Raw genomic sequence first — 23,369 nt, 5'->3', positions numbered from 1 at the left:
AAAAGTCTGCTTAGACTCATTTCTCTGTGAATCAGATAAAAAATGCCCTAGTATTCAACATAACAAATCAAATTCACCGCCTCCAGAAACATATTGTAAGCAAACAACCTTCAAACATTAGGGCTGTTTGCTTTGCTTTTTTATGTATTCATCAAAAATAGCACATAAAATTCAAAAGAAAAATAGTAAATTACTATATACACTCAAAAAGAAATTAGCCTCTTGAGTAACTCAAAGCAAAGGGAAAGTAAGATTACCTTTAATTTACTCATTTCTTTTAAAGCATCATTTCTCTCTTTCTTAAGTCTTTCCACATCATCTTCCAAAGAATCAGAGGTTACAATCTGTGCATATTTAAATACTAAAGGTTAGAACATGTTTTTAACTGCATCTTCCATAACATCTTCTCTTACAAGGTCGTTAGTAAAATAAGAGGAAAATTTTATTTTTACAATAATTTAAAGCTCTGAAAATACTAAAAATGTTTAAGAAAATTCTGCCCAACTTGCCTTCCAAAACAATAAATACTTTTCCTGTTAAAAAGGATTAATAATATGTTTTTAAAGTATCAAGATTATACCATTTACAGCTCCTGTTTTCTTCAGTATTTTAATAATACATGATTTTATTTTACTATTCCTACACTGAAAATGCTCTTTCTTAAAGTCAACCCTAGAAGAAAGCGATTTTTACTACAGCAGTTGTGGAAATCACTCGACCCAATAACTGTTTATCACTCACACAGGTAGTTGCAATACGTATTCCATTAAGAAACCTCAGTAAATCACTGCTGTCCATACTTACAGCAAATTACAACGTAATCATGTGAATTGCTTTCTGCAAAGTAGGTTGCTTTAAAAAGCTTCACAGGAACTAGGTTATCTTAAAGAACATTGCAATATGGAGCTGTTCTAAATATCTGTCCATGATTTGGAGTAATCTTATATGTAAGAAACTCCAATAGTCTCCTCCCAAAACTAAACACTGTGCAGGCACGCATTTTACCTGTGAATCCAGGAAGCTGGTAATTTCATTGACTCCAGGTGTTGGAGATTTTTGGCCATCATCTGTTGCATTCAATTGCATAGAGCACAGATTCTTTGAAACTTCAATGAAATCTAAAAAACGGGTTAGATTTTGTTGCTGTATTTCACAAGTCGAGTTTTGCAGCAGTATCGCTAAATACAACACACTAAAACCACAATGTAAGGCTACTCTTTTATAAATGCAGCGTCTGCCCTCCATTAGATTTCTATAGGAAAACATGACAATCAGACAGAGCCCTCTGAACAGAAACATTTGGTAATGAATCAGAATATTCAACAAAGACCTTGGGATAAAATATCCCTGAGTCAAGGTGTGAAGGAGAAAACAAAAGGTGGTGTGAAGTTCACATTCCAGTGTCTTTCTTGATACCTGATTTGAAAATCCAGTGTCTTTTTGGGTGGTTAAGTACAGAAGTTATCTTTATATACTAGTGTTTGATGCTGTTTTTCTTAAACTTTAGGAAAAGTGAAATTTCCATCAGTTTTAGCATCAGAACTATCATGTCTCACAGTTTATAAGAAATATTCTTAAATTGTTAGTGTCACCTACCAAAATTGTCATAACCAACAGAAGCGACTCGTTCCCACCAGAATTAGACTTAACTAGAAGAAAAATAATGATGGTCTGCCTTTCTATATGCAATAGTTGAAATGTTCTTGCCTCTCACAAACTAAAGAAGTTAAAGAGCTGTCAGTGTAGTTCCTTCAAGAAGTCCCTTTAATCATGAATACTATCCCAGGTGATTTTTGGAACAATTAACCTATTGTCAAGGCAAAAATGTAGGAATCTGTGAGCACTAATCCCAAGTTTCTCAAGGCTGCTCTTATCAGACAAATTCGTGATTTCCTTCCCCATTACTTAGTTTCAGAATTCCAAGCTTATTTTCATACAGGAGAATAAAAAAAAGCCTCAAAGTATCATTTTAGTTGCAGTAGCAACCCAACACTGACACAGAAGATATTAACGGTTATTATCTATCATCATTTCTATATTCCCACATCTCATTTTTTCCATGGTAATTAACAAATTATTACCTCCAAAAGACACTGTTCCTTTAGAGTCTTTCTGAAGTTGCTGCCTGAGGGCTTGCTGCTGTTCATCTGTGGGCTGAATCCCAAGATAATTCAACGCCTGGAAGGAGAAAACTTAATTTGGAGGAAAAAAAAGAGAGGACTGGGGATAATGACTGCAGGGACAAGGGGGAGTAATTAAAGAGCTATACTTCAAAGAGCCTTTGTTTCATAGTACACTCTCACTGACAACACTTTTATTCCAGAGACACTCTGTGACTTTTCCTTCTAATTGAGAGATGTTCAGATATTATTTAACCTTGAATACGGATGAGTGTAATAAGCAAACCCCTTTGTCCTTAATAACTGCCTTAAAAATCCTGAGGGATATTCAGATTCCCGGAAGAGTTTCAGTAATTAGATTAACAAAAACAGCAATTTGCCCAATACATAAAATGAGACATCAGCCTGCAACCTAAAAAAACTATTCAAACAGAAAATTTGGTGTATAATTCATACCTTAAACCTTGTCAGCCTAGAAATACGCTCCAGATGTTTTACATGGATCATGAAGGGATAGAAAGGACAACTCAAGAGATTACAAGTATTTACCCTTTCCAGCTTTTCTGCTTTGAGACGAACAGTGGAGTTCCTTCCTTGCAGCTCATAATCATCATTCTGGCTGGGAGCAGTAACTAAGCAGAAAATAATGAACATTAAATAATGATATAGTTGTAACTCTTCCTTTGAAAGATTTGTTCTGAAGATCTGCTTATCAAAAGGATGGCAGCTAAATGCCCATTTGCCACAAATAAATGTTAATATTTAGATTGACTTTTTTCTTAAAGGACATAATTGTAACAAACAAAAAATTTTGAGTATCAATCACTTAAAACTAGTTTTCCCCATCAAAAAGTGACAAGCTGCAAATTAGCAGAAAGAAACCAGAATAACTTTGATTGATCCATCAAGCATATGGCTTACACTTGTGGTATTTTCTCTCAGAGATACACAGTTACTCTGGAAACAGAAGGGGAAACACACTTGTGAATTCTGAGAAAGACCTTCAAGACACACCCTTGGCACAATCAACAGTTCCCAAAAGCGGATCTAGTGATCTGGAAAACACTGTGGAAAGAGAGGGAATGACCTGTTGCCAACTAAGGGCTGTAGCTTAGACTGAATTCCAGTATTTTTTTCCTGGGAAGGAACTCTTTTTACAAGAACTATCATTCATTAAGCCATCATCCATCATCCCCCTCTTCTCTGGTCCTTACAGACTGCATAGTTTTAGCTAGTTGCATTAACAACTCATGCTGCATCTATTTTATTTCCAACATACCCAAATGATTAAGCTGAGGAAAGGAACAGAAGTTAGCAGCACCAAGCAGTTCATGTGCAAGATTTCAGAGTAATGGACTTCTTTGTGTGTGTGCGTGTGTGTGTGCCACAGACTGGTCATGTTTCAAACACACCTATGGATACAACATGAGAAGCAGCACGCTTTGAAATCTTCTGATCACAGACAGTAGGCAAAAGGAGCAGTTAACTATCAATTCCCTCAGATTTTAAATGTGTGGCAATAGAACAAGTTCACTGACTTGTTTTTTTTTTTTCAGAAGAAAATGGAATACTCATTTTCATTCATTATTTATAAATATAATGTGTGTCTTAATTATTTCGTTAATGAACTAGAGTGGTACTGAAAACAAAACCAGCATTTGAGAGAACTAAAGGCTCTTGCAGGTTGAGATGCTCTCTAAAGGAACAGAAGGAATCTCATAGAATTTTTTTCCCACTTTCACAGCTATCTGTTTCCAAGCTCAAAGTGATTTACATTCTCCTTCTTTGCCAAAAGCATAAACCAAAACATCTTGAAAATCTCTGACACTAACACCTCTCACATGCTATATTAAATTCTGAAGACAGTGGGCTAGAACCTCAGCTGAATTGGCACACGTCCTTTCAGCTCAGAATGAAACAGCCTTGTGTATGAGTTTGGGCAAGAATTTCTCAAAACTATGCTGATTTTTCTTACAGCACTAAGAAAAAAAATCATCTAAGAGCTACTTTGAGTTTTCAAGGTTATCTTTGAGAGTTTATCCTTGAAAAAGGGCAGCAGGAGAGAGCACATAAGGATGTGCTGTTCGGTAAGACTAAAACTTAAAATGACAAGAAACAGTACAAACAGGAGCTGCAGTACTTCTGCTTTCCACTCTACCAGCTAAGCTCTTCAGATGTGTTAAAGAACTGTGGCCTTCTTGGTCTTTTTAAGCAGCAATGATGCTCCTGTGTATTGCATTATATGAACCCAGAGACTCATATTCTGATTAAAAAAATAGCCCTTTGTCTTGTTGCTCTGATTTAGTTTGTCATGATCAATGTGAAATAAATGTGTGATCATTAAACTCCAGGTGGATTCTACACTACGACTTTTCAGTTTTAAAAGTTCACATTCTGTCAGTTCACCCTCCAAGGAAGGAAGCCAACTGCTCAGATGTGCGATATGGAGACTGCTTCATTTTAAATTAGAATATCTAATACGTGACATGATAAATACAGGTACAATTTAAATAACATCTAGAATCAATCAGATCCTGTATGTTTGTCCTTCCTTTTCTCTGTATGATAAATACAGGTTATGCTTACACACTACTGCCTGAAGCTAAAGAATATAGTTCAGGTATTCATATAGAAATACAGAACAAAATCAGGTCTATTATGGTATGAATTGAGATTCATTATTATATCAGAGGACTGAATTTTCACTGCGTGTAAATACAACACATATTTGTTTCCCAAAGGAATTACAATTGTTCAGTGGTGTTGGGTTTTTTAACCTATATAATAAAAGTGACTATTGTCTTTGTTTAAATGTCATGACTCTTAAATACACACATATGCATTCTACTTGTTATTAATCGAAGAACTGTTACAGAGGCCTGCATGTTATTATCCTTCCAGTATGCTGCCCTGATCAAAAAAGAAGAGCACAAGCAGTATACATCCCCAGAATCTCATCAGATCAAGAAAGCACAGTTTCTATGGCAACCTAATCTTGATCTATATGTGAGTCTTCATTATCTGGTTTCTACTGAGTATATTATCATTACTGCTGTATAGCAAACGTTGTGATCGCTCATTTGGTTTCAGCTGTTTGTTAAAGACAATGGAAGTTGAATTTGACAGAAGCTGCTAAACAATCCATTGATCTCAGTCCTTTATTTAGTACTATAAACCCAGTGCAATATTCCTTTTTTAAAGACTACTGAGTCTCACTCTGTACTATTTTCTCTATGGCAGTTACTGAAGGAAAAATGGGTGGCAGGGAATTAAATCAGCCTTTACCAGTGGCAGACACATCAGTAGGATTGCTGTCTAGAGAAGTAATTGGAGACTGCTCTCCTGTCATGACTCCAGTCTGGATCTGTAAAAGAAAAGCAAAAATCACATAATACCATTTCTAAAGCAGATCACAAGCTGAACTAGAAATACACATTAATGTAAATGAGAGGGAGAGGAAGGAAGACTCGGCGAGAAATAGGGCTGGATAGATCAAAACAGCCCTAGGAGAAAATGGAACGCATAGGCAGGTTGGGAGGTGAGAAGGAATGCTGTTCAATAAAGTTAGATCAGGACCTTATCAAAAGCTGAGTTTGGTTTTGAATATCTTCACAGCTTATGAGAGCACAGTCTCTCTAGGCAACCTGTTTCCGTATCTCAAACAGGAAAGAAAAATGGGCAAGAATTTAAAGTACAAATGTAAGAACAACTGAGGATGACCTGCTCTGACCTTATGTTTGACATGAGGCATTTATTCTTTCTTGTTCAAAGACAATAGTTTAAAAAAATACAAAAAATGAATTATTTTTTTTTAAATTGAAATAATAGTTTTTAAACCTTCTTTCTTATGGTCAACATTATTTCTTTACACTAACAGTGTATGAGCTCTATGAATTAAAACACCTGCTGCTTAGCCAAAAGAAAGGGAATAAACCAGAACTCTGAATTTAAGTAAAAAAAGAATCACAGAGGAAGTGTAACTTGTGAGCTCATGTTGTACTCACATATGTGAAGTGATCAGAGAGTACTTTACCTCCGAAATATATAACAATACGTACACCTAATTCTGAAACTTTACTCCTCCACAGTGAGGAGAACTTTGTACCTAAGAACACAGTTGATGCTTATTTTATTTGATTTGTTTTCTTACCACAAGTCAAGTCATACTCTTAATCCTCTCATCAGTGTGTTTTACTCTACTGTTACACAACATGTTTTCTGGAAAAGTCTTGATGACTGCCAGGAAAAAGAGCCAGTCATTCTTTTACTGGATGGAAACTGAGTTAAAACAACCCTATACTGAAATTCCAGTGAAATTAGGAAAAAACAACCATTTGCTCACTTTATACTAAGAGGAGTAGTACGTATACTCACCACATTTGGAATGAATGTGGAAACAAGCTTCCCATTAGGAGATGCAAGAGAACTAAGTAGTGCAGCCTGTTGGTCTCCATATGCTATAGAAGATGTTAAGAGGCTGGAAGGACGCTGCAGACTCTCTGAATAACTGGGAATATTTTTTTGCCTAATAAAAGCTATCTCCCAAAAACTTTCAGACCTAAAATTAAAATCAAGAAAGTTTCAGCACATTGTTGCTATCCTAATAATAATAATCCTAATGTAGGATTCTACATTACTCTTGCAAAAACCACGTTTTCCCAAGCACCATGTATGCTTTAACTATTTTTCTAAAAGGATGTTTTATTCCTCATCATTAAAAAGGCAAATACTGTGGCTTTGGGTTTTTTCTTTTGAAAGGAATTAATTGTGTACAGTTCTGGTGTCCTCAACATAAAAAGGACATGGAACGGTTGGAACAAGTCCAGAGAAGGGCCACGAGGATGATCAGGAGCACCTCCTGTAGGAAGACAGGCTGATAAAGTTGTGGCTGTTCAGCCTGGAGAAGAGAAGGCTGCGTGGAGATCTCATAGCAGCCTTCCAGTATCTGAAGGGGGCCTACAGGGATGCTGGGGAGGGACTCTTTATTAGGGACTGTAGTGATAGGACAAGGGGTAACGGGTTAAAACTTAAACAGGGGAAGTTTAGATTGGATATAAGGAAGAAGTTCTTTACTGTAAGGGTGGTGAGGCACTGGAATAGGGTGCCCAGGGAGGCTGTGAATGCTCCATCCCTGGCAGTGTTCAAGGCCAGGCTGGACAGAGCCTTGGGTGACATGGTTTAGTGTGAGGTGTCCCTGCCCATGGCAGGGGGGATTGGAACTTGATGATCTTAAGTTCCTTTCCAACCCTAACTATTCTATGATTCTATGAAAGCGTCATAATAGCACCGGTCTAAAAGACACATTTCTGTCTTTTTCTAGGAAATAATATTGCAATTGAATAGCTTAAAAGAATTAATATCCCTTCCATTACCTCCAATGAGAAGATATTTCCCATTAATCTGACCATAAATGTCAAACAATAACCATTTTGGTGAGCTGATTTAGAGGGTTACCAGATACCTCATCTTTGTTCTGTTGATTATACTTTTTGCCTCTTCATAGGAGACACCAATCATTGACTCTTTGTTTATAGATACCAGTTGATCTCCTGGCTTCAATCGTCCATCCTAACATAACAAATAAAAAAGAAAACCCACAACATTTCTATTAACTGCTAACACTCTAAAAAGAACTGTATAATCATAGCAGTTTACCTTATTCCTTTGGATCGGTTAAGAAAATAACTAGCAAGAACAGCTATATGTTTTGCCTGCCAATCTTCCAGAAATAAACAGATCAAATGATCATCTAATCACCATGATAGCAGTCATTAGAAAAGTTCATCAGACAGAATGGATCTCAGGTAGTGTGTAAAGAAGAAATTTGGATCCAGACGCATGTTTCTGTTAAACAAACCAACCACAGGTAGTAATTTTTCCAGCAAGGAGTACCAACCCATCTGACTACAGGAAGGTTCTTTCCTAATTCATTCAGTTGTGACCTGGATTAATTTGTATTTCAAAACCAAATGTTCTTGGCTAAATACGGGACTCTTCAGGCACTTACTAGCCATATTCATCTTGATGAGAAAACAGATTATTCTATTAGAAATTTACCAGTCAAAAATGCAACAGAAATAATATTGACTTTGTGTTTCCGTTGAATTCATTGCAAACATCTCACAACACAGTAACATATCACATTCCGCTCTTGGAGACTGTAAGACAAGACTTCAAGCACGTGAGGCTAGATATCTCACTATGATAAAGCCTTCTTTACTCACATTTTAAAAGAAGCATCAATAACTTCACTGAAAATTCATGTAATTCACCTACGGTTAGAGTTAGTTGGGACATTTGTCTAATACACATCAAATTACAAATAACATGTCTGTGTTCTTCAGCTCCTAACAAATTGACCACAGAATCAATCTGACCATATGATACAAACTGCTCACAGATAAAACACCCTTCCAAAACCAATATAATTTTATAAATTTAATACCCACATAGCATGATTTTAGCTGTGTTATTTCAAACCTATGGTAGCACTTTACTACTCTTTTTTTGTCACTGTTTTGGTTTTGATGAAAGAAAATGTAGATCTTCTCTTTCACTTGCCTCCAGCCTATTCAAATATATCCATTTCAATGCTGCCCTCATGTGGCACACATTTAAAATATGCCTGCTACTTGGGTTTCTCAAACAGGATAACCTGGATTGGGAAATTACCTCTACTCCTGCTAATATCAGAACCTACTGCAAATTCATGTCTCAGTCAGATTATGTGTGATAGGCTTTAAATTACATGTTTACAACGAGAAAAAATATTCTGGAAACCCTAATGAAATAGGAGAAAAGAAGAATGATCACCATTTATCTACTAAAAGTCTGAAGAAACTGCATTTTTTCCTTCCATTTTGGCATTTTAGGATTAATCTTCATCTACACAAATGCAGTCACAAATAGTTATAGACTTTTAGGGCAAAACTCATTGCCTCTGAAATTAACTCGCACCTTCTTGCTTGGCAAGAGGCAAAAACTGGTTATCTACACATCAAATAACCGTAATAACTCAGGATGCAAAAGGAGATGCTTGGGTAAACATTTGTATGTACTTGAAACAAACAACCATTTGTTCATCAAAACTGACAAGCCCTCTTGATTTACATATTGCATTTGTCATATATGAAAAGTAACCAGGACTGATTCATACATTTTATTAGTCTGTCCTATTTTTCCTCCTGCTTTGCCTACACAAAGCTTTCAAACTGCAAGGATCCAGCTAAATGAAGTCTAAGGGAAAAGTGATTTTTTGAATACCAAAAACCAAGAGAAGAAATGCAATCTGTAGCTTTGCCCCATCCTTGCTGATTTACTTTGCATCATGCAACCTCTTATAGAAGTTGGTTTCTACTTTCTCATATGTAAACTGGGGAATAAGATCCTCGTTTACCCCAAATGAACTCATGAATAATTGTCATGGCCGTGTAACCATGATACAGTGCAATGAGATAACTCTGTTTAAAGAGAAAGCAAAGAGCAACATAAATTTTGTATTTAAAATATATCTGCATACATAAAACCCACTGAAGTTGGTACTAAATGAAGGCAAAAATAGAGGTGACTGAAGGGGAGGGAGTGAAAAAAGGCCTTTACCTTGTGACAATCACCACCAGGGATAACTTCTTGAATATATACCAAAGGTCCTTCATTTCTGTTAATTCCTCCTACAATATTCAAACCTAGGCTTGTTCCTTTGCAAACAGAGATCATTTGAAATGCACTATCGCTACAAAGAGAAAGAAAAGTAGAATTACTTCACAGAACCACATACTCAATAGAGACTCAAGTGATGCAGTATCTTTATCTTACTGATTTCACAAATACGTATTACAGCAACTAATACAAACAGTGGACATGATCTCCATGTTCAAACATTGCTCTGCCTCTTTACTACAAAATCAACAGCCACAATTCTGGCAATTACAGAAAGAATTAATAGGTTATTTTACAAGGCTAAAAGCTCCTCTCTACTGTATGTATCTACTGTATATATCCAAGGCTTGTGGGACTACCTGGGTGCACACACACCAGAAGAATCAATTCATTAGAAGTCAAAAGTCAACCTGATTAATCTATTTCTAAAGCAATAAATAAATGAGAATAATAACTTATGAAAAGTGAAATTTGCAGTATCAATGGTATTGCAAATTATAGGAGTTAAGAAATGAATCAACACAACTGAATACTTAGTGCTCAACCCAAACGTTTCCTGACCAACCAAATACAACATTTTCTACAGTTCATACAAGAGTTAGGTTTGGAGATTACTTTGCAAGCTTTGGGAATGGTGCTGGGCCATAATTATTTCTGCTGCTGGTCGTGACATTATCCTTCGGATGCAGCTGAGGGCTCTGTGACCTTGAGGATGACCCAGAAGAAGGGCTGTCATTAGATTTTGCTTAAAAAAAAGAAGAAATAATGAAAAAAGAAATTAAAGCACACATTAGGAAAAAAGAACACAATTTCAACTCACAGAAGGAAGCTCAGTAGGACTATTTTTATATTAGGAAACACAAACTGTAAGCAATCTGACAACCAAGAGACAGATTAAGTCTAAACAGCGTAAGAATTGTGAATCACCCAGGCTTACCTCTTCAGAACATAGCACCTGATGGGTTTTTCAAACTGGGTGCAAAAGCCATTAAATAGATTTGAACTGACTTCCCTAAAGAACAATCATAGAATCATAGAATAATACAATAGTTAGGGTTGGAAAGGACCTTAAGATCATCTAGTTCCAACCCCCCTGCCATGGGCAGGGACACCTTATGCTAAATCAATTATGCTACACATATATATTGATATGTTGAAACTCAGGCTATATAAAGGCATCCTAATTAGGCAACAATTCCACAAGGATTAGAATTCATGGTATTGTAGCTCAAATTTTTATTAGTACTTTGAAATGTGCAAACACCAAATACTTTTCATGCTGCTCATTAATTAAACTTGCTGAAAGTAGGCAGTACTGTATATATTTTAAGAGTCGAGCAAACTGACACTGAAACCCCACAAGGTGCATGCTTAGAGTACAAACTGAATATTAATGGCTAAATAAACGTGTGTGTTTTGCCTGATTTGCAGTCACTTCCTTCAATATATCCTCCCCCCCCAGATGAAAAGAGTTTTAAGCGCAGGTTTCTACTCCAGCGAAGCAGGACCACTGTCCTACAGGATTACGTCAGGTTGGGAAGCAATCGCTCACCAGATAATGGTTGGGTTGGAGAACTTCTGGCTGAGTTGATGTCACTGTGAGAGCCGTACTTATCCATCAGGTCATGAAATTCCTTCCTGTGGCAATAAAACGATACTCTGCAGGTTTAAATGCACCCTTTGAAACCTCCTACTGTTTCTACTGGACAGTTTCCCTTCCTCAGAGAAGGCAGCTCAACCTCAACTGAAAGAAGAAAGCCCTATCGAGTATTCAGAAAGGGCAAGGAAAAGTTGCTGTGATACAGAAGGCTAAGGGTGGAATAGCAGCAGACTGTGAATGAAATGGACTATTGGTAGAAAAGCCTAATTATTACCCCCGATTTCAAAACTTTTAAAACTTCTAGTTCAAGTCAACAACAGATAATAGGACAGTGATATACTTAGGTCCAAACCAAGTTATTACTATTAGAAGCCATCACATAATATACCTATAGCATATGAATATGCTTAAAGAATGCTTTTAGTTTAACTACACTAAACAGGAACCCAGCAGAGGCTGGCAAACAGAGATGTAGCACCTCAAAAAAAAGACAGAAAATATACATTCATTGGTTATTCAAGAATGAGTAAAACAGATGCAAATTTTTAACTTCTCTTTAGCTTTCTCAGGAATACACAGTCTGAGGTAGATCTCATTACATATTAAATACTGTGTGCGCCTGGGCTTTGCTTATCTTTTTCATTATGAAACCTGTTTTTACATCCCTAACTGATGAAATAAAGGGAAATTCTTGGTTAGAGGCACTGTGGAAAAAACAGTGATAAAGAACAAAAGGAGAAGTTCTTTGCTGAAACCAATCCTATTGTAAGAAATGCGCAGGACAAGATGTGCATCCCGTACCACATGTATTGAAGAGAAAACAAACCCTCTTGGTTAATCTGGGTGCAGCTTAATTTAGAGAAGTTTATAATCTGAGCTATGGTTACCCCAGTGATAAGAGATTATTAAAAAAAAGAGATAATAAAGAATGATGGGAGCCAGAAACATCAGCAAATTAATACCGTAGAATTAAAGAGAGAACATAAATTAACTGATTGCTGGGAACATAATTCCCAAGTAATTCCAGTGACTGCAGAGGGCTGCTCGTATCTGCTGGATGCATTAAAGACAAAATTTATTAAACTAATGCCAGAGGCAGGGAGCCGCCATAAACGCAGCTGAGTGTAAATCAAACAAGCTTTTAGCACAGGATTTACAGTCACAAGGAATTAATCCACAGGTGCCTGAGTGAGGACTGAGCGCAGTGACATCTTCTGCACAGGCCATTGGGCACACACCAGAACAGGAAAAGGACTGAGAGATTTGAATTATTCAAGGACTTTGGAGGAACTAGGTCAGTATGCTTGAGATAAAAGCAGATTAAGAGTGGACCTCACATATATCTAGGCAGTCTGAAAAAATAAGGAGAGGTCAGAGGTTACAGAGGGATTTAAATGTCTGGCAAATACAAAATATACAAGCGCAGGAAGAGGAAGCTTAAATTGGGCAAAAGGCTAAAGGAATTTAGAGAAAATTCCTTTATGAAGAGATTAGTCTGTAAATGGAACATCCCAGGAAAGGCAAATAACAGCAGGTACTCTTGCAATGATTATCAAATATGGTTACATAACAGCCATCTCCTCCGGAGATTTGAGGGGATAGAGACCTGGATCCTGCCATTTCCGACGATTTGCTGCCAATATTGCTTTATGTGCTTAACTTTAAAGGGCAAGATTAGAGCAATATTTAACACAAATGTCCTTACAATGGATGTATTTTTGACTACCTACTGCACTGAGCAGTTTAACCTACTTACCCGAGCTAATTCAAAGGCTCATGAAAGACTAAAAAGTAAACTTCTGGGGTGAAACAACGTCTAAATCTGTCTTTTTTCAGGAGGCAAGACCAGCTTAAACCACGCAGTCTTGTGGCACTGCAGGTCTAATGGGTTCCTCGATTCTTTGTGAGAAGTATAAAATAAAATTATCACAGCAAATGATTTTTAATGGCATTAGCTGGTAACATAACATTTCAATCCTCTTCATTAAGCTGAAATTGGCCTGAGCTTGCTACTTTAATTGATGCAAATGGTCTCAGAATGAATTGGTATCAAATCCTAACACAGAAAAATGGGACATGTGGTGTGATTTTGTGATTAAACTAATCTGAAAGAAAAACACATGCAAGCCCACCCCCCCAACCTTAAATGTAGCTCTGGCTTTTAATTAGCTCTGAGGTTAAAGCAATGGTTTATCTTTTCTTACTTTGCTTCTTCATCTCTAGCAACCAGCAGAGACATGTGGTTAGACGCTGATGCTGTTCGCAAGATGTCAACAGCCCTAGAAGGGGGGAAAAAGCCAAATAAATAAAGCAGGGTGCTGGCAAGAAGTCCATGGTGAGTATTGCCTAAAGAGCAGGAGAATGGACAAACTGTTAGTGCAGTTATCATTTTCACTGCCAGAAACAGAGAGAAATGCTTGCCAGCAGCACAACCCAAATGAAGCATTGGAGAACTGTGGTGAGTCTGTGCCAGGAATAAACTGGGATTGCCCTCTCTTCCCCTTCCCTTTTGTTCTCATCTGTCCTTGGTCCATCCTGCTGCCTTCCTGGAATTCCTTCTGGATTAACAGCCTGCACCAGAGGAGAACATCTGCTCAGGTACTGCCCTAAGCAATAGTTACTGGAATTTCTCTCTGAATTTTTTACCTATGTCTTCAGCTAAGCTGTGCTGATCCCTGGTGATCCAGCTACAGAAACCATCCAACACGTTCTACAGGTTTTCCTGAACAGTTTCTCCTTCATTACTAACAATGATACTTGTTGGCTGCCTCATTCACATTCACCAGTACTGAACCAACAGATAGTTATACAAATATTTTAACAACTTAATGTATTTTAATGTTATTTTCACATACATTCTGTAATCTATGTCATTAAGAAACTATCTTATTCTGTCATTATAAAAGCTTATAAAACAAATCCAAGGTAGTTTCGCTGAATTAGATTTATAGGATAAATTAATTGCTAGTTGAACCCCAAGGAACTCGGTGTGCTCTATGAAATCAGTGCTCAATAATGGCCAAAAAAATCCACATATAATATTCCAAGATCCAATAAACATTTAGGAATCGGAATAAACATACCTTTCATTGGTTACTCCAATTAAGTTTTCTCCATTGACATCCAAAATCAGATCGCCAGTGAGCAAACGGCCTTGTAAAGAAATCAACAGTAATGCATGAATCAATAGGAAAACGGTAAACATATTATATCACAGTAATAAAACAGGGACTTTCCTTTCAATTTTATGTGACCTAATGCAATAAACAACGTCACATTTACTGTACAATGTACAACCTTATTACTTGTAGCAGATCAGGTTCAGATCCTAATTAATCTAGGTTACTGTGATAAGACTAGTAACTATCAATCATTTGTACTAATCACAGCATAGTCACTGAAAATAAATGTTATTTAGCTCTTTGTATTATTTACACTTGTGGGACTAGAATTTACATTTCACTGCTTAACACAGATGTAAGCACATATGAATGCATTAACATTTTATACATCCATAAAGATACCTACAAGATGTTTTTAGAACCAATTTTATTTGTAACCACCTGTAAATCTCAAGCTCAGGAACATCCACTTTTGAAGTAGATATAGATTATTTTAAATGATCATTGTGCACAAGGCCAGCTGGAATCTCAAAACCCCCATATACAGACCTATGACAGAAGTACAGTCTGTACTAACAACTTTATTACTGCAAACTCTGCCTAGTATAATTTCTTCTGAACATCTTAACCGCCATTAAAAAAATAAATAGCCAGAACTTATTAAAAATCACTAGCTTTATAAAGGAAACACTACTCTTATACTTTAGGAATTAAAAGGCCAGAATCTCAGTGCTCATTTAGCAGTGCTGACATTGCCAATTGCTTTCACACCAGCCAACTCGAGATCTCAACACGTTTTCAAGAACTGACAGTATTAAAATCTTCTCCCATGAAGGGTCCAAATTTTGTTTCTCCATTTTAAAGTAAGCCAAAGCATCGTGAACTCTGACTAAATCCTACTTTAAATACCATTATCCACGAAGTAAAACAAAGATGACTTCTTCTGACAGCTTTTCATATCCCTTATAATATATATAATAAAACCTTTAAAATTACTTACTGTCTACAGCAGCAACTCCTCCAGGTAGAATTCTCTTTATGAAAATCCCATAATCTTCTGCTGTTTGTGCCCGATAACCTCCAATAATTTTAACTCCTGCAGAAGAAACAAATGAAACAAGCAGGAAATTGGTTATTCCACCACTGCCCTGAATGGATTTACAGCCAAATTCATAAAAGCTAGACAAATGAAATTTCCACTAATGACAGTGTGAACTGGAAAACCTCACCAGGTGTTTTTATATTTGGTTTACCCTGAATCAAGAGAATGTGGAATGTGATTACCTAATCCATTTTGACAGTCAGAAAAAGAAATGCGGTGCACAGCTCGATTGATTCCATGAGGGCCCATGATAGTCCTAAGGAATAAAATGAAATCCATTAAATCCCTCTGCAGCATCCCTTCTTTCCCCAGTGAAAAATCAGTCTCCTCACAGCTAATATTAGATGGCAAGGTAAAACGAAGTACACGTACTTTAATTCCTCTTCCCCCAAAGCATTTCAGGCTGAATGATGAATTCCACTTTCTTTATAATAAAAGGATTATAATTACAGAGGAACAAAATCCCACAGTCTGGATCAGCTTAGCTTTTGGGCAAAACCCCCATATCATAACATCTTAGATCAGGTAATGAATACTGACCCAAAACCACAGTGAGGACAGTGTATACAAAAATGTTTTCTAAGATATCTAACATAGAACTTTGAGGTGAAATTTTCTAAAGGCAGACAAGTATTCTGGAGGTAGCTGATAATGCTGAAGAATTAAGGAAGGATTAAGAGTTCTGAAGCCCACACTTACAGTTCCATCAGAGACACCATCAGCATCAGCTCTGAGAATGCAAAGAGTCAAGAACTCCTATAAATCCAGGTTACCCATTACCAATTTTATTTTAATTTAGATGAATGATCATTAATAATCCAAGTGTCTTTTTTACCCAGCTCCTTTGTCCTCTCACTTTGGAGTAGTCTCACCAGATCCCTTCCAGAAAAAAGCAGAAGCACCACTTAGGTTTTTCTGCTTTGACCTACATATTGGTCTATATTAGGTAGGGAGTTGCATTTTCTAGAGCATAATGTTGAAGTGAAATGGAACAACCAGAAATCATTAGCAGAGGGGAAAAGAAGATCACAGTGGAGGACAGTGACCCAAATCCTCCCATGCTACCAAATCCAGCACATGGCCTGAACTCCGTGCCTGAAACTGGGGATTTCTGCGAACCCACAGTACATGGCATTAAACAGTGCCATGCCAGAGGGAAGAGAGAATTCCAGAAGGTCCAGATGTTCCTAAATTCTAGCCCCAGGCAGGAGATCCAGCTTCTGAACAACGTACATAATTCTTTCTGGCTTTGTGTAAGAAAACAGGATGAGATTTTTATCAAGGGATAAGCACTTGCTCTGAAAAGCAAGAATTTGTTCCACAACCTCAAATTCCCAAGTATTTGCAGAATTAGCCCTTCCTTTAGAAATGCTGGCCGTAAGAATGGACCTAATAATTCAGCCTTAGAAACACAGAAACAGGAAGGCTGTGCTTCAAACACCCACCTTCACTGCAGTATCTCTTGAAGTGTCTGTTTCACAGGCTAAAAAGAACTGATGACACCCAGTTAGGTATTTGGGCACTGACAAGACTGCACATGACCTTGCCCCTATTTGACAGACATAAAGTATACTTTCTAAGGCTAAAAGTGAATCAAACTGCTTTTACTTAATCACAGTCTGAAAGAAATAAATCCTTAAAACTGCTATTTCTCTAACAGAACTTTGCTGATACGATTACTCCTACAACAGCAGAGTACTTTGAATTCCTACCTAGTATTGTCACTTCAATTATCCCATGAATTTAAACTGTTTTGAAGCTAAAAGGCAACACACTAGTCATGCCCTTTACAGGTCTGTCCTGATTTGTACCCACCTTTGAAAACTTAAACAAGGTACTATGATCTTTAAAACAGACAGACAATTATTCTGGTTTTCTGTGTCTTGCCTTTTGCTACTCCTATTCTGTTCCTGGCTCTGCCACCCTCTACCTCTCAGCAGTTCTCACATAGTGGCTTTTAGTACAATAAAAAAGCAAGAACAAATGTTACTCCAACCTCACACAGAAGTTTACTTCAGTAAAGCCTGAAAAGATCAAATCTCAGACTTGAAAGTTCAGAGTTCACCAGGAATCACAGAACCTACCTATATGCAACCAGGCAGCATGACTGTATAAATATGATCTAATCTAGGCACAGAACACTTCAGAAAGGATCCACATTTCTAGAAATAACAGGAAATACTTTCAAAAGACACATCATAACCACAGACAAAGAGGATACAGAGAGTATACAAACTGCTAATTCACAACGGAGAGGAGTAAGATATCTCTGAACTAGTGAAATTGTCGTGATTTCACCACACAGAATTAAAAAGAACTGACACTTTGACCAGACACCTTTACAAAACATTCAGTTTGTATTTATGCTTTAAAGATTAAATCCCTTCAATACACGTGGTTTAAAGTAACTTTATCACACAAAAGACAAGGATCTTCAAATGCCCCAAATTTGTTTAGCATACTGCCTCTTGCTGACTTCTGGTGTTAGTTTTGAATCCCATATAATGTAAGAGATGGATCTTCAAATTAAACAATTGGATGTCGTGGCTCATGCCTTGAGAACTCATGCAAAACCACTTGTAAGCAAGGGTTTAGCACACAGAAAACACGAGACAACACATCAAACAAACAAGCAATGCTCCATAATATTTAACCGTGTAACACTAAAATACACTAAACTCAATGCTCTGACAGAAGTTCTGCGATGCTGATAGACTGGGCTAGTATCCTTTTGTGTAGATGGTCTATTAAAGGCAATTAAAATGAAACCTTTTATACTGTTTTCTGCTAGTTTTTAGCAGCATACACAAGGAAGTTCACAGCTTTATGTTTTGTATGTTCTAGAGCCTTAGCAGAATATACAGCTGTGCACATTCCTCTGATCTGTATTTCACCTTAGTCATTTTTGTGTACAGACAAACTATTTACCTAGGTTTACCAATGGATGAATAATACCCTTCCCTCTCAAAATAAGTATTTGACACAAAAATCTAAATTATAAACTTCATCTGCTAATGAAAAGAAGCTGAGAAAATCTACAGCTTTTAAATTATCTTTACTGTACTTTCCCCAATTACAGACTAGAAAATGCTATCGGTACCTAATGGTTAAGCATACCAGTATAAGAGAGAAAGACCATCAAAACGCTCTGGTTCATCTTCATCTCCTGGTGAGAGCAAAGACATTCTTCAGCACAGCAGCAAAGGCAGTGACAAAGCAACCAAAATACACCCGAGGTTTCCAATTCAGCCGGATACAGGGTACGTGCAGGACAATTTCTGCTACTAAAGAAAACCCCAAACAGACAGAGCTCGAGACGAGTGTCTCTGCCTACTTAATCTGCTCTGAAACCCTCTGCGTCACATGGACTAATTCACCTATCAAGGTAATGTTTACTTTTTCTCTCTTTCAAATGGAAATGTATAGCAATTTTAAACACTGATAAATGCAAAGGAGAGAAAATTGCCTTGCACTTGGTACGGCTGTGATTATAGAGTCTCTATCCAGCAGCTGAAAGCAAATGCAGTAATTAAAGCAAACTTATTTTCTCATGTGCTTCCAATAGTTCATTTAGACACTCCCTCCAAACAAGGTCAAAAGCAGTAACTCATGACCTTTCTAAAGCAATCTTCCTAGCAGACTGGATTATGTACATCCACACACAAAAGGGAAAGCCAGCAAAGTAGACAGACTGAAAGCATTAATGAAACAAATGCCAACATGCTATTACTTTACATTCTCAATCACAGCATTCACTTGTGGCATGCTTTAATCTGGTTTTTAGAACTTCAATATTCAACAGTCAAAAGATAGCACAGAAGTTTTATATTTTCTCTAGAAATGGAAGCTGATACATGGTCTTGGTGGGTTTTTTTTTTGTGAAATCAAATAAAAATGGTGAATTTATATCATTACACTGAGCATAATCCAGGTGATAAAAATATATACCACTGTTCCCAGAGGTAAGACTCTCTTCTGATCTGAGGCTGGCTCTGTCAAAGATGTGAGTATCTTTAGGAGATCTGAGCACTCGACATCAGCTCTGTTAACTGCTATTTCCTTCCACGCTTGCACCAGAACACGCACTCCCATTACTCCCCCTCTTTCAAAGATCTTACAGAGATTGCAGTTTAAAAAGAAAGCCAAACATTCTATCTTCACCGAGTTTCAGTAGAAAGGGAGTAACCCTGTGATGAGACAGCATCTGTCAGCGTCTGGAGCTGCACAGCAGGACAGCTCGGCTATGCCAGGAATGCACACACTGAGCTCAGGCACCTTCTTCTGTTTTAAAGTTGTAGTGACTGTGGTTTCATTCTGAGCAAGATCTGTTTGCTCAGGTGATGTGCTGTGTAGTGTTCAGTCCACTCTGAATGCCTGAGGTAAAGAAGGGTGAAGCGACCCACCACAGATGAAGGAGCAAAGCAGTGGTAGAAGTGGGGAATATGAAGCAGCCTCCACAGTTCCCAGAGTGTATAGAGCTCCACTGGACTGCTCACATCCATTCAGTGAAGAAAATCTGACCCTTTGTAAACTTTTCTCCATCAGTTTAACCCTGTTGGCATCACAGTCTGATATGAAAGAAAAGCTACTGATATTCCAAGGACCGTGATCAATTAGATGTGTCGCAGGCCAGGTTACAGAACATAAAATGCCAACAGCCTTTTTCCGACAAAACTGTCTTGGCAGCAGAGGAATTCAGTCAGTGGTATCAGTATGAGGAACATTCATCAAAACAAATCACTCAGACCAATACAACTTATTCCCAGAGATGTGCTTTCTGCAACAGAAACGCACCCACCACCCACCTCCCATTAAAAGTACAGCTCCGGGCTATGCTTTTCCATCATTAAGCAGCAAAAACTTAGTTTTATTAGACCAGACATGACACACTTCCAAACAATTTAAGCACATATAAACTAGAATTAAGCTTATTGCTCTCAGCCCTTTTTATTAGAGTTATTATCAGTAATACATCACTTGTTCAAACAACTGCTCCTCCATCCCTCCTTCAATGTAAACGATACATACTGAACTCACCCCCAAAGCTTCAGTCCCTCTTTACCTGAAAATTCTGCTCCTGTGCTGCTTTTAGTGTTTCTAAAGGTCTCATATAGAAAAATGGTATCGCTGCTTCTCTTGCAAGTTCCCTTCCATTCAAGAACATACTCAGGGGAACAGAAATTACTTCTTCCTTCCAGAAAGATCTAGGAATACTGTAACAGCTTCAAACTCCATAAAATCTAGTATCAGTAAGGCTAAATTTTCAAGAGACATCATTTGTTACTTTATGCAGCAAACAAACTGGGACCTGTTCTCAAACAGCCAGTAAACTATTCTATTCTGGCAACACTATTACGACTTGCCTTTCCCAAAGGAAGTTTTGTAATGCTTTAGCAACTGAGACAGATTACAGGAGGATTTATCATGACAGAAAGATGTGCAGAATCTTCAGAGCCACGATTCACGAGATCTTTGTGTTATAAATACAACAAAGGTCTGTTACAAAAATCCTGTACAAGTCAATCATACCTTTCAGGTTCATTAACCCTAAACGGGTTATGGTATTAAGGACGACAGCCAAGAGAACGCTGTATCGTACGGTGTGAGCAAACACTGCTGATCTATCCAAACCCGCCAATTATGCAAAATACATTTTGCTGATTAGGTCATAAAGATTAAAAGAAAACACATGTCATTATATGGCAATTGTTAAACATGAAAAAAGGCTTGAGCAACACTGCAATTGGAGGGAGGCATGAATGGTTTGGGGCTAAGCCCTTGTGTAGAGAGGAAAGGTATTATTTAAAGTTTAGGTAAACCTCAATTAACATATAACCATGTGCATTCTTGAAGCATTGTGCATTGATACTGTCTCCCAGAAAATAAATAGGTATAGAAAATGATAGTCTTCCACCACCATGCAGCTGAAGTGCAGTTATATGCACCTTTCATGCATCTCTTACACTGGAATTCAGTGCTCTAGTACCTATTCATATAATGCACCTTCCACAAGTGTGGCAAGTCACAGCTGTTTTGTAGCTGTATCTTTTATCACATTCCCTGCATTTCCAGCAGAGGAGTGTTTGCTTCCCAGTAAAAACCAAATGCACTTTTTCACTATTTTGTGGATTTATTTAAAAAAAAAAAAAACTTATTTATGAGGTGGCATAAATCAAAATCTATGCCGAACTGTTTGACAAAGCTTTTGAATACCATTTGCTGGATTCTATTGCACAAGCACAGCAAACACGATAGTCCAGCAAGAGCTGCCTGTGCCTGTTTGTAGTTAAGGTTTTGATGACAGTGTTGGCATGGTTAGTTAGATGTTTGGGAGTTAGGATTTTAAATCACACTGAATCCATGTCTGCCACTTCGAATCCGATCCAGCTTTTAAGTGGATAATATTACAGTTTAGGGAATTAATATAATTACCATTTAATATCCCATAGCACTGATAAAAACCAAGGTGGTTCCAAAGCACTCCATACAAAATATTAAAGCATGCAGAGTATTCTCAAAAAGTAATGCATTTTCATACATAAGCTCTATGCAATGTCTTACATTACTGTAGGTGCCCTAGATGTACAAGCGAGTCATTTGCTATGTACTTTACAAATATGTTTTCATAGCTGGAGAAGCATCGAGGAATTTCTATGCAGGGTTCTATCTCTACAGAACCAGCTCAAACCAAGTGCTGATTAACTTAATGAAAAGCTTCAGAGCTATTTCCTCACTTTATGTGTAAATTCACTGGTGTTGGTATTAGCTTTTCCAAGAGTTTGCTTCAGGCTGTTTCAATAACAAAGCTATTTTATCAAAACAAGATCCTACTAATGAAACTGCAGATTACAACCCAGCAATGGTACCCCTGTGTGTGTGCATAAGGGGATAAAAGTACTTACTTTTCATCTGTATTTGGTAGGGGGTCTGTACTGGACATCTTCTTAGGCGCACTACTTTTGTTAAAGATCAAAATGAAGGATTCTGACACAGGTAGCTCTGGCTCCTAAGCAGGATAATAACTGCTGAAAGAAAGGAGAAACCACTTCTTGAAACCTACAGGGCAATGTTTATTATCAGACACTGATAACTATTCTTGTTTGTTACTGACCAGCTGAAAGCACATACTCTTCATCACAAAGAACATACACTTCATCACTGAAGAAAGGAAGCAGTTAACTCAGGCTGCACTACATATTGTACCAAAACTTCTGACATCTTAACTTCCTCTTCATTTATGAGACAGGAATTAGGGTCAACCTGAACCCCATGTGATTAAAATCTAAGAAATGAAATAGCTGAGATTACAACTCCAGGATAAATCAGTGTAACTGCTAAAGACAAAGCCAATCTATTTCCAGGGAAGGTTACTTGGGGAGGGAATCTTGTTTTGAAGATGATCGGGTGTTTGTGCCATGTTTTCTCCCTTTTTTAAACTTAATGTCTAGTGTTTGGGCCTATGGAATTCTCACGTGAAATATGTCAGACATAGGCCAAAACACATGGAAAATGGGGTTACTCACCACTAATGTAGCAGAAAACAGCAATTCACATTGTACTTTTATTAGTGCATATGACAGGGTGACAAGAAATACAACCCTACATGTACTGAGCTATGATCATTTGAAAGATTACTGCAACAGTGCTAATGCAAAATTACCCCTTTGCATCAGTAGCAAAACCTCATGAGCCCTCACACGACCACCAACCAGGAAAAATCACTACTCCTAAGACATGATACAAGCAGGACAAGGAACTCTCTGAAC

The 23,369-nt window shown here is 37.4% G+C and overlaps 1 protein-coding gene across 5 annotated transcripts in view; it reads right to left on the bottom strand.

Moving 5' to 3' along the window:
• The window catches only part of STXBP4 (syntaxin binding protein 4), a 66,237-nt gene extending 43,592 nt beyond the window's left edge, over positions 1 to 22,645 (bottom strand). Inside the window, exons 1-15 of one of the 5 annotated variants that reach the window (XM_057418527.1) lie at positions 22,506 to 22,645; positions 15,786 to 15,859; positions 15,502 to 15,597; positions 14,463 to 14,532; positions 13,584 to 13,658; positions 11,332 to 11,417; positions 10,395 to 10,524; positions 9,720 to 9,852; positions 7,582 to 7,688; positions 6,495 to 6,678; positions 5,406 to 5,484; positions 2,670 to 2,752; positions 2,082 to 2,178; positions 1,006 to 1,118; positions 258 to 344 (exon numbers count right to left, since the gene is read on the bottom strand). In XM_057418527.1, the coding sequence (XP_057274510.1) occupies positions 258 to 344; positions 1,006 to 1,118; positions 2,082 to 2,178; positions 2,670 to 2,752; positions 5,406 to 5,484; positions 6,495 to 6,678; positions 7,582 to 7,688; positions 9,720 to 9,852; positions 10,395 to 10,524; positions 11,332 to 11,417; positions 13,584 to 13,658; positions 14,463 to 14,532; positions 15,502 to 15,597; positions 15,786 to 15,859; positions 22,506 to 22,543 (1,452 nt within the window). In that variant the 5' untranslated portion in view covers positions 22,544 to 22,645. Of the gene's footprint in view, positions 1 to 257; positions 345 to 1,005; positions 1,119 to 2,081; positions 2,179 to 2,669; positions 2,753 to 5,405; positions 5,485 to 6,494; positions 6,679 to 7,581; positions 7,689 to 9,719; positions 9,853 to 10,394; positions 10,525 to 11,331; positions 11,418 to 13,583; positions 13,659 to 14,462; positions 14,533 to 15,501; positions 15,598 to 15,785; positions 15,860 to 18,720; positions 19,327 to 22,505 lie in introns of those variants that run through there. The other 4 variants (XM_057418529.1, XM_057418530.1, XM_057418528.1 and 1 more) reach the window with 4 other exon arrangements.
• Between the last annotated feature and the right edge of the window lie 724 nt (positions 22,646 to 23,369).

The sequence above is a fragment of the Pezoporus wallicus genome, unplaced genomic scaffold (assembly GCF_028554395.1).
Source record: "Pezoporus wallicus isolate ANWC-B61680 ecotype Strahan unplaced genomic scaffold, APGP_CSIRO_Pwel_v1 contig_3710, whole genome shotgun sequence".
NCBI classification, from domain to species: domain Eukaryota; kingdom Metazoa; phylum Chordata; class Aves; order Psittaciformes; family Psittacidae; genus Pezoporus; species Pezoporus wallicus.
Note: the sequence above shows the minus strand (reverse complement) of the source record. Positions and strands in the feature narration are given on the sequence as shown.